This window comes from Morone saxatilis, unplaced genomic scaffold (assembly GCF_004916995.1).
Source record: "Morone saxatilis isolate NCDOM2014 unplaced genomic scaffold, NCSU_SB_2.0 Contig18, whole genome shotgun sequence".
Classification (NCBI taxonomy): domain Eukaryota; kingdom Metazoa; phylum Chordata; class Actinopteri; family Moronidae; genus Morone; species Morone saxatilis.
The window spans coordinates 19,002,759-19,014,199 of NW_023339740.1; the positions used below are offsets into that span (position 1 = coordinate 19,002,759).

Sequence of the window (11,441 nt, forward strand, 5' to 3'; positions counted from 1 at the left end):
GGAGGCTTCTGCTTGTGGTGCTGCTGAATAGTATTGTGCTATAACGACAGTATTGACCCTATTATTTTGTCCACCTCCATTTATATCAATGAGGGCAGGCAAAATAACAAAAACACTTAAACTAAAACCAGAACAAATTACTGGGTTGTGCATGTACATCTACAGGGAACTGTGTACACTATTAACAGACTATTATGAACTTCCATATACATTTATTCTTATTACTGTGCTAATAGCTTAATAACCAAACATGCTCCACACATGCCTAGGTGGAAGTTAACAACACTAAACTAATGTCGGTACCTGTATCTCTCTTCCAGTCTCACTTCTGGCACTTTATTTTGAAGCTAGCTGACAAAATGTCGATGTGTTAGTCAGAGCCACTAGGTTTATTGTTGCAGATGTTTTATTTTTTAACAATAAAAGGGTCTAAATGGTCAGAACCCCCTCCCTCCCACTGTGCTATGCTAACATAGCCTCTTCACCTGGAGCACCCGGAGTTTCTCTTCCAGCTGTCCGATGCTGTCTCGTCGTTCATTCCCTATTTCACGCAGACAGAGCCGATCGGTTTCGGATGCTTAATCCCCCCCACCAAAGCGGACACTTGCTTTCATTTGACGGTGTTCACCCCCCCCGGACAGATAATGAAGCGACAACATGTGAACAGTACACGAACGAAGCCCACCCGCTCCCCCCTGTCCGGAGTTTAGCTCCGACAGAAAGCGCAGCACAGATATGACGTGGGACGGATCCCCGAGAAACTCGACTTCTGATTGGTCCGCGGACGCTTTGGGTTCGTTCGTTTTGCGCAGCGGAAGACCCCGACGCGGTTGTAGCACACAGACAGCGACCTCATGGACGGTTGTAGAGAAACAGGTGAATTAGTTACTTACGTTAAACATGGGGAGAAAACGTTTACCACTCTCACAATGTGGAAAGAGTCAACCAAAGAGTACAAGCTGTCCTTTTAACATTGAGCATAAAGCATGGACTGACCCTTAGAACAGTAAAATAAACTTATTTAACGTAACACAGTACCAAAAGGAAAATGTCTAAAAAGGTTAATGCTGCATTTAAAGCAAAAAACAAAAATAAAAACGTGCGTACTTTATGAGTGTGACGTTATTTTTTTTGCAGCTAGCTGTTAGCTGAAGTCTTCACACTGCAGCTGTGAGACAACTGCAGTGGATGGAAAAAGTACCAGAAAATGTAAGTACGGTACTCAAGTAAGTGCCAGTGCCAACTGTACCTGAGTAAATGTTAGTTGTTTCTACCGCGTTTGGTTCTGCATGTGAGCAAGTATTTACCGAGAGAGCCTTTGTTTTGCCTGACCACTTATAATGCATTCTGCCTCCCAGGGGGCAGTACTTTGTTACGACTGCAATCAACCACAAGAGGGCGACAGCTAGTCACTGATCTGCCCATCCGACAAGCCTCTCTGTCGGGGCTTTGTTAGTACTTTGGGTTGTCTGGCACCTGTCAGCTCAACTCAAGACCAACACAGAAGCACATAAGATTTTACTAGTTTGTTAAGAGTGACTAAAGTGTTTGGACCCAGACTGTCTGTGGCATGCACTCAGAAAAAGATAAACCCCTCTATAATAAATCAGAATCACTTTATTGGTCAGCTATGTGCACACATACAAGGAATTTTTGCCCCCAATGTACAAACACAGCATAAATAAACAGGACTTAACAATATATAGACAAACAAGCAAAAAAATAAATAATAACAACAAACTTTATGGATACAGCACCTTTCAAAACAAAGGTACATGTAGCTTTACGTGAAAAAATCACATCAAAATTATTATTATAATTATAAGATATTCCTATACTACAATTAAATAAAAACAATTAAAAGTACAAAAATGAAATATATATAATCAACAGTGAATTTCCTACAAATCAAAATGCAACACTGAAATATAAATAAACAACTAAGAATCTGTTGAATTGACAATAGGCCTATGCAGCCTTTACCCTTTGTTATATGTTATGTGAGGAGTTGTACTTTTTAGCACTATGCATTTTTATGACATTTGATGTTTGTTGTTTTTATTCTTACCATATTTCTTTTATAATTTTTTTTTATTATATCTGTTTTGTGTTTATTATATGTATGTTCTGTATCCAAGGCACCATTCAAAATGAGAACTCTTTTCTGGCTAAATAAAGCTTGAATAAAATAAAAATAATTATTTATAATCTAGGCAAGCAAAAAGTGATGGTAATGCAATTAATTATAGAATAAGACCGCAGAAGGACAACTCTAATTTTGGTGAAGTTTCTTTGCTTAGCTTGGATCCCTTTGCCTTGGTGAATACCCGGAGAAGTCATGCAGACCCTTAAAATCCTTCGGACCCACACGTTCAGTACCTCCTGCCCAACTAATGTAGCAGCACTTCCATAAAATATTTCAGTACATTTTCCACCTTTCCATCATTTCCTTTATTTCTGTGGCTGGACAATTAATCTCGTGATGGTTTGCTCGTAAACCCCTGCTGGCCACCGTTGAAATAGAGGTTGCACTCTGATGGCTTCATTCACTGGCATCAGTGTGTCAGTGTGGATAAGCACATTTTGCCAAGTGCAACACAAAGTGAACCGGCCATGACAATGAGTAAAGTTGTCTCCCATTTGAACTCCCAAACCTACAATCAAAGCACCATGATTTATCTGTGACCAGAGTATACCCCTCCTACTCATTATTCATACTTTCAGCGTTAATTCGCTTTGTTCACAGAGCCTTAATTTGTCAGCTGAAAGCCCTAATTTATTGACCTATCACGTGATAATATAAGTGTTTTTATTGAGCTTGTGGTTAAATCAGTGACTGAATGAGATCAGAAATGAATGCCGTCTTAGAATTTACAGTACATCCAAAATGTATGCACACATAGACACACACATCCACACACTTTCCTTTTCCCTGTCTTGGCCTGGCGCATTAGTGTGTGTGGTTCTTTGGTTGCCAAAATCATCAGTAGATATCTTCAAGCATGGAGCTGTATGAATGCTCTTTTACCCTCCTTCCACAATATGATGTGTTTCCTTTTTTGTGTGTGTTTTGATCCCTCTCTTGCGGCCAAGCTGTGCTGTGGTGAGGCGCGGGTTCGAGTGGCGCTCCTGTGTTATTTTTGGCAGCAGCAGTGGTTGGTGGCTATTGAGGAGAGAGGAGACAGAAGGGGGATAGCATGAAGCCCAAAAACCAAGGCTGTTTAAGGGATTTCTGTCTGAAGGAATTGCTTTGTAATGATCAGAGACTCATTGTGGATATGTGTGTGTGTGTGCACTCATGCATGAATACACACACACACGGGAAAAGGCTGGCATGCACTTTTGTTCATTTAACACTTCACAAACGCCTCATATACATGTTCTCATTCACAGACCACACACTCAGAGTTGCTCATATGCTTAACATGTGAAATGAATCCCTGTATGGTGGAAACCAACATTTTAAATCTAGCAGCAAATTTAAATATAATATATTAAAAAAAACATTTTCAGTTACTCTGCTCCTGTCTCATGGGAACTATTTCTTGTTTGTCAACCACTTTGGTAATGCTCTCTCTCCTCTGTGGGAGTCAGTCTGAGACATGCCGCCTGCTCAGGCAACATGCAGTGTCAGACATTCACGCTCCTCCCTCTACGCTTCTGAAAACACTATTTGAAAAAGATTTTCTCCAACTCTATTCTTGGCCACAGATCAAGAGAACGTTATTACTCTACTTTATTTATTTATATATTGTGGTGGTAATGTGTGTGAACGTATGTGTGCGAGTATGTATGTGTGTGCGGGTGAGTGATATGTAATTGTGTATGTATGTGTGTTAACCCACAAAGATATTTCAATTTCTTCAGAATATTAAATAAACATGCAGCAGCAGCAGCAGCTTCAGTGAAGCGCTGCCTGCCAGTGGGTTTTGGGTTGGATGGGTGGCGGTGCTGGTGGTGAAGGGGGAGAGGGGGTTTGTGGCCGTGGCTCTCGGGGGGTGAGGCAGCTCATGGTCAGGGCCCCCGCCGGACACACTGGCGCCTCGCGCTGGAGGACTTCTGAACCACCACACTCCTCCACCAAAACCCTGCCAACCCTGGCTCCCTGTTCCCCGCTTCCAACCCAAATCACTCAGCTCTCTTTCTGCATTTTGACTCTCTCTCTCTGTCTGTCTGTCTTACTGTCTCTCTCTCTCTTCTCCCTCCTTCCTCCCTGACTCTTTTTCCTTCTTCAGTTTCCTCATTCAGTTGATCCAAATCCAGATTCATTTGCTATTTGGCCGCCTTCTCATTTCTCACTTACCGCTGTACTTTTAGTGGCAGGTCTCCCTGATTGTGTTTTCTCTACCTTTTCTCCTGAGGATTTTGTGTTTTTATATATCCACAACCCCTTTTCTGCACTGTCTCTCTCAAATCCCTTCACTTAAAATGTTCCAAGGAAGCATTTAGTGGCTTGAAACTTAAAAAAAAAAAAAAGCAAACAAGAATGGTTTGGGCTGTATGTTAGTCAGAATACCATACCATGAAGATAGTAAGCATTTTCAAAAGGAAAGAACAGTTTATGGGCGCTCTAGATATTTGTAAGGGTATTAGGTTATAATTGGTGCTTTTCCAACCATGTCCAAAAACGATATAGAGCTATTCCTCTTGTCAGTGAAAAAAAACTTTGCATGGTGGCCAAAATGAAGTAAACTATGCCAGCTTTAGTGTATGTGCTCTCACTAAAGGTCCCCTCAAGTAAACTTAAATCTGAAATCTGGAAGTAAAATGAATAATTCATCAAGTAAATGTACATTAATGTTACGTGATGAGAAATACTTGTGATCACTGATAAAGAGCAAAAGAATGTACTTTATTCATGCCTTATGGGCAAATGTGGTTATTCAAAAAACTCCTAACTGCACCTACTGCTGCGTATAATTGAATTATGGATGTCAAACATCCTAAGTAGAGTGGATATGTCTTTACGTGTCACACATGCAATTTTCGTAACTTAATTTTCCCCTGGAAGCAATTTGTCATCCGGAGGCCATTAAATGGGAAGCATATTATCTTTTTAAAGGGGCACAGAGTCACCCACAACCCTCCCACAGTTCCTATAAACAAAATGGCCTCATTTAGTGCCGCATTTGGTGCATTGGGCAGCAAGGGAGGACTCCCTTTAAACTTTAAAGACAGTTCTGGGCTAGAAAAGACTGTGACTTTGTACGGTTAGAGTTGAAAATATGAAAAGCACTCCAAGAGTGATGATGCAAGGCACATGGACGGCTGCTGGCTTTGTCAAAAGTGAGATGGTGGTCGAACCTACACCACCAATGTGATAATGATTCAGAGAGGAGAGAAAGGAAGTAGTGCTGCAAGATATGTGATTGTTGCATCATCTGAACTCATGTTACTACAGTGTGTACTGAATTTACGGCATGAACAAAGAAAAGCACTTAATCACCGAGACACATCTGTTGTGCCGTTTTTTAACATGCTGCTTCCATTCCTGACAAATGTTAATGAGGGCTTAAAATGAGAAGCAAAATAGACATACAGTACATCTGCAAGATAGGATGACCTTTTTACCTCTTGCCCTCTTTTATCTGTTGTGTTCTCCTCTTCAACCCCTGTTTTATGTAGCCTGACCTCTTCTGTTCTTAAGGTCATGTTATGGTTCACGCAGGTCAGTTTACCTTTCCCCTTTGCCAAAAAGCCTTATCTTGTTTTTACTTATGGCCTGACTGCTGAGCCTCTGGGTGTGCTGACATTCTTTTCCCTTTCTCCCCCCACTCTGCCACAGAGACCCAGTCACACCTGCAGACACCTGTGCTTTTGTCCCTTCTTTATGCCTCCCACAAACCCCCCCTGCCCTGCACGCATTGGAATGGTTTAAGTAGTTCACCCATGCCTGTGGCTATGTCAGAGCACAGTCCATTGTTTTACCTGACTATTCTATTAGGTCCAGATAATAGCAGGAAAAGGAGATTCATTAGCATTTTGTTCAACACATCACGATGAGTTGTTCTTTCATTTCAAACCGCTGAAACTCCCTGCTGTAATTCATTAAGCAAACGTTTATGTAACTCATCAAGTCTTATGGCTAAACTAAACACTGCCTGAGTGAATGTTTTTAAATTGCTTCTTCGTGTTAGTTTGGTCGGAAATGGGCTGTGTGATGGCTTTAACAGGTGTGTCTGGGATCCTCTGGAATAACCTTTTTAGTCCTAACAACTCTATGTAATGCAGTGATTTGATTCTGTAAAAGGAGTACAGGGGCACGTGTGGGCAAACCATATGGAACAGATTGTCCAGCTTCTTCTTTTGCCCCTATGTGTCACTCCATGTATATTTTTCTTTTTATGACCTTATTTGAAGCAACACTTAATGTTTCCTGGCTTTCTAAATAAAAGAAGTAAAAATAAAGTTAAGGCTACAGTATGCCACCACCACTGAGGGAGTGTATTTTAAAAAGGCAGAAAATACCAGTAGCAGCAGAGGTTTTAAAAGCCACTGACCATCTTCCTAACCCCCCACCCTCACCCGCTGGCCTGACACACCCTACCCATTCCCCATTCCCCCTGTTTGCCTTTTATGTTGTGGACTCGACCGTGCGCCCACTTCAGACCACCATAAACATGTCGGTCCCTGATGACAGAGTCGGCCCTGGGACGTTTTATATAAATTGACCTCAACTACAGCTCATTAGAAGCCCTAAATTGGAACCATGCAGCCTGGGAAGTGTAAATGTTACAACAGGAGAGTCAGTAGCTTCAGGGGGGTTCCAGCTGTACAGGTCTTCACCTCTGTGATGAAACTACTTACTTTTATTTAGAAAAAAGTGTTTGTTTTCCTTTTTCAGACTGGTGGAATTATGTACTTTACAATCATACTGGGGATAAGGATTTTAACATATGTCTGAAATTGTTTAACATCTTTAAAATCTATTTCACCTGTTAACCACTATGTTTATTAACATGTTATATAGATTCACTCTTTAAATAAGTCTTTGTCTGGCACTCAACACATCTGTTGTAGGCTTAATTTAGTCTTCCCTGAGGCTATCTCTCTTTTAATGCAGTGTCCTCCCACCTCAAGTATTTTTATTAGTCTGCAATATAGCCTGAATGATGAATGACAGAACGACACACAAGTGCCACTTGTCATGACTTCAACTCTTGCACAACCTTAGGACAAAGTCCTCTACAGCACAGAGCCTTTCGACGGACTGTAAAATATGCTCGATGGTCAGCCGAGCTTCTCCTCTGCGTACGAATCTCCACATCACGTTTTTCATCCTGCATCCTGCTTTAATTGGCCTCCTTTGTTTGACCGCCTCCCTCAATAAACAATACAACCACAGCTCCCCTGTCCTAATCCTCTATTCTCCTCTCTACTGACTCTGCTGGAGCATCGCTCTCGGTAATTACCCCTCTCAAGCTGGAGAGTGGAGTAATTGTCTTGAGTGTAACTACAGTGGCTCTCTGAAAGGGGGTCATTGTGTGGAGTTAAGACTTCACTTCAGTGGACTGCTTTGTTTGTGCTGCAAAAGATAATGAAAGTATTTGGTTGGCCATGGTTAGGTGGAAATATAGTAAGATATGAAGAGAACGACAGTGAGTGATGAAGTGCGGAGGAGTGAGCTTCATGCTGAAGAAACAACTGCTTTTCATTTTTTTTTTGCATCTTAAAGCACCTTTTGCATACGAATAACACCAGTGAAGAAAATGCTTTTGAAATTTCTTTACTCTTAAAAGCACCAAAATTGTCATGATTCCACTCCACAACTTTTACAACATGTTTGCCTTTACGTGGTTTTAATGCTTTATCGCTATTTACAGTATCTTATACACTCATTTCACAACAGATCAGCACACAGTGGTAGTTCAGTTCTACCATGAGCAATAAATTCAGCTCTTATGTTTATGTTTCTTTTAACTGATGCATCATAGAGATCTTTCTCATCGTGGAAAGTTACACAAAATATAGAAAATACATAAAAAAAGTAGAAAAATAACACACCTAACAATATCTATATATTGTTGTAAATATATAGTATGTACAAACAAGGAGAAGCCCTTATTAATCATAACTTTGCCAGGTGTGGAAGATTTCACAATTAAAAGATTATATAGAAATAGTTTAGGCACACATCTAAATTCAAGATCTATAAATAAATCTTTAAAAACATAAACCCCAAAACTCCACGTAATAGCTAATAAATAAAAAAAATCTTAATTTAATGCATTTTATTTTCTTTTTGGCCAGTTTCAACCATCTTGCGTTATGTCAGGCATTATATTTCCTGCAGTGTGCAAGATAATATTCCTTGTGTATAATTTAAGACATAAATTAGATTATTTATGTAAATATGAAATTAAATTAGACATAGTAAGAAGCAAACAGCAAACAAAAGTGAAATGAAAAACCCTTTACATCAACATGTCTTTGGCATCAAGAAGCAGTAAGTAAGACTGTCCATTGATTGTTTCAAGAATAATGAATAAGTATCAAAGTACAGCTGTAAATCAGATTTTTCTCTAGGCATGCAATGCTCCATCAACTCCACCATCCTAACCATAAGTCTCCTTCTAAAACTACTTTCCTTTTGCGGCTTCAGAGCTCTTTTCCTTCTGCTTTTGCAGATTAAATTTCCCCAGTGGTTTGTCTCATTTGAAAGGCAGAAAATGTGTAAGGCTGAATGTGTGCATGAGTGTGTTTACTTGTATGTGTGTGTGTGTGTGTGTGTGCGTGTAGGCAAACTTCTCTATGTGCGTGCGCAAGCATGTATACTGCTCATTTCTGTACACGTGTATTTTCACATGTGCGTATGTGTGTCCATGTACATCCTAACTTAGTTGCTCATACTTGTGTGTGTATTTGTGTATGTCTGCATACATTTGTGCACTGGTGTATGTTTGCAGGCTTGTGTGTGTGTGTGTGTGTGGTCCAGAGAAAATGAAGTGATTGCTACCTGCAACATGTTCAGTCATTTATCATTATCAAGTCTTTTCAAACATGGTCCGACATCCTTTGTATGTCTTGAAACAAAATACTGTCTTTTTTTATTTAAAAGGTGATATTTTCACCATTACAACAAACCCACTGGATAGAAGACTTAATGAAGTCAGATCTCCAACAGTCCACTGCTGCTCTCCACTCCATTAGGTGTGCCAGTCTTCTCATCTCCATTGGTGATTTGGTCAGCGACAGGATTGGTGGGTACAGCGCTGGTGTTGAGCTCTGTGTTCTCTTCGCTCCTAGGATCTGTTTCTCCCTCCACAGCTACAGCTTTCCCCTGCATTGCAGAGTCCGCATGGGTCTTCTGGTGCTTTGAGAGGTGGTCGCTGCGTGTGAAACGCTTGTTGCACAGTAGACAGGTGAACTTCTTCTCACGCGTGTGGGTGCGCACGTGCCTCTCCAGTTCGTCCGAGCGGGTGAAACGCTTCCCGCAGAACAGCCAGTTGCAAACAAAGGGCCGCTCGCCAGTGTGCCAGCGCAGGTGGGCTTTGAGGTGGGAGGCCTTGCCATAGACCTTCCCACAGCCTGGGATGTGGCAGCTGTGGACCGGCTTCTTTCTCAGGGATGCAGCCGAGGCCCCCAGCCTCTCCAGTTCCTGGCAGTTGGGGCAGTCACATGAGGACCTGGTGGGCGCACCCCCTCCACTGTAGCCCCCTGAGCCCCTACCAGGCTTTAGGCCCATGGGACTTTCAATCAGCCCTGCACTTGGCACAGGCTTTGGCTTGTACATGTCCTGGGGCAGCATGTGTTGGGAGGGCTGGAGGAGGTGTGAGGAGGACCCCAGCCCCACAGAAGAATAAGGAGCTGGGTTAAGTGGCGTAAAGTCGGTGCTGTAACTGGGCAGCTGTGGGCTAAGGGAGGCCTGGGGTGCTACAGGCTGCAGGGAGGCCTGGAGACCTCCGTCCGTCTGGGGCTGGGTTGCTGACAGCCAGTTGGAGTTGGGGTGGACATCCCACCAGAAGGACGTCGCAGTAGCTGGAGCAGCAGTAATGCCAGGGTGGATACCAGCTTTATACCAGGAGCCATAGGGGTGTGTCATATCCAGCGAGGTATAGACACTGGTGAGGCAGTCAGCCGTAGCGTGGGCCTTGGACACTAAAAGAGACGGATCCTGGGAGACAGAGGTCTGGAAGGAGTGGGAGAAAGGGTTATATTCTGTAGTGTAGCCTCCGGCTGAAGGAGGGGGGCTTCCAGTGGGGGTAAGCAGCCCGCCGCCTCCTCCTCCAGCTGTGGTGAAGGAGCCAGTGTAGGAGTCCGCCAGGCCACTGCCGTCTGCGGTCCGCCCGTTCTTAGCTGTCTGAAGGTCAGAGGTCATGTTGTAGGGCTTCTTTACTGGAGTAGTGCTGCCGGTCTTTCCGGGTGTAGCTGAATCCCTGACGGGGCTTGTGCTGCCGAACTTGTTACAGGTAGCAGTTAACATAGCCAGAGGACTGGAGCCATAGCGTGCGTCTTCCTGGGGAGGAGACAGGGGAGAAAATGAGACTGTCTGTCTGCAGGAAATGGCTGCTTGCTGCTGCTGCTTCTGTCAGTGTCAACTCTAATAAAAAACTTATGTCTGACTGCCACCGCTGGCTTTTTCTGCTCTCTCCGTTTTCAAAGTGGTCAGGGTAATTTCTAGCAGTGAATGTTTATGCTTGTGAAGGTTCTGCACTGCTCAGCAAAGAAGGAATTCCCTTTTGCTCTTTTGTTTCACTTAAACCGCTATCTACAAGCTATTCTTAATTTTGCATTCGTGTTTGCTGTAAAGTTTTGTCTTCGCAGGCAAGCATGCAGAGACTGACATTGTGTAATCATGAGTGCTGTAACATTGACTCTGTTTCTCAGTTATAGCAAACACAGATATCTTGCCAAGCGGGCTTTTTTCTATGATGGTCACCATGGCATTGAAGACAAACTAATGGTACGTTGTGTCACAACAATCTCACCATTGTTCTGTTTAATTTTATTACAGTTCGTACTGTATGTATCCTACTGTTGTCTTTGTTTATCATCATATTGATTGTCAATTTATGACATGTCATTCCATATAAACCTTCAAAATCTTTGAGAGAACAAATCATTTTCCACTTTTTAATTGATTCTTGGGCATATCTGACTGAAACCCACTACCAAAGGAATGTGTAACACTCCCTTTTCTTGCATTTCCCTTTTCCATGTGGCAGGTAACTAACAACATATCAGATGTCTGTCTTTCTATTACTGCAACACCCTGTACACATGGATATAACCAATGACAAATTACTATTATATTCCTATAATATCTCTATAGAACTTTACAGCGTTTCTACAATATGTAATTTTACTGATGTTATTGTACTTTAAATATTATGCTGTGGTATCATGAGGCTATTGTGATAATCCTATGGGAAATAATAAGTTGTCTCTTTCAGCCCAGGCGCACTATATCTCAATTCAATCCTCGTCTATAGTTCTTGGCT

At 42.2% G+C, this 11,441-nt stretch overlaps 2 protein-coding genes across 4 annotated transcripts in view; both read right to left on the reverse strand.

Moving 5' to 3' along the window:
* tarbp2 (TAR (HIV) RNA binding protein 2) overlaps positions 1 to 1,353 on the reverse strand; it is a 7,002-nt gene extending 5,649 nt beyond the window's left edge. Inside the window, exon 1 of one of the 3 annotated variants that reach the window (XM_035661915.1) lies at positions 1,250 to 1,353. Coding sequence is in view for 2 of the 3 variants with exons in the window: in XM_035661912.1 (XP_035517805.1) it covers positions 486 to 538 (53 nt within the window). In the remaining variant the exon portion in view is untranslated. Of the gene's footprint in view, positions 1 to 485; positions 711 to 1,249 lie in introns of those variants that run through there. The other 2 variants (XM_035661912.1, XM_035661914.1) reach the window with 2 other exon arrangements.
* Positions 1,354 to 7,712: 6,359 nt separating this feature from the next.
* sp7 (Sp7 transcription factor) lies at positions 7,713 to 10,618 on the reverse strand. Its single transcript, XM_035661909.1, has one exon. The coding sequence runs from the start codon at positions 10,421 to 10,423 to the stop codon at positions 9,110 to 9,112; it is 1,314 nt and encodes a 437-aa protein (XP_035517802.1). The 5' UTR covers positions 10,424 to 10,618; the 3' UTR covers positions 7,713 to 9,109.
* Between the last annotated feature and the right edge of the window lie 823 nt (positions 10,619 to 11,441).

Coding starts and splice junctions, on each gene's coding strand:
- sp7 (XM_035661909.1), bottom strand. CDS start 10,423: ATGTTAACTGCTACCTGTAACAAGTTCGGCAGCACAAGCCCCGTCAGG.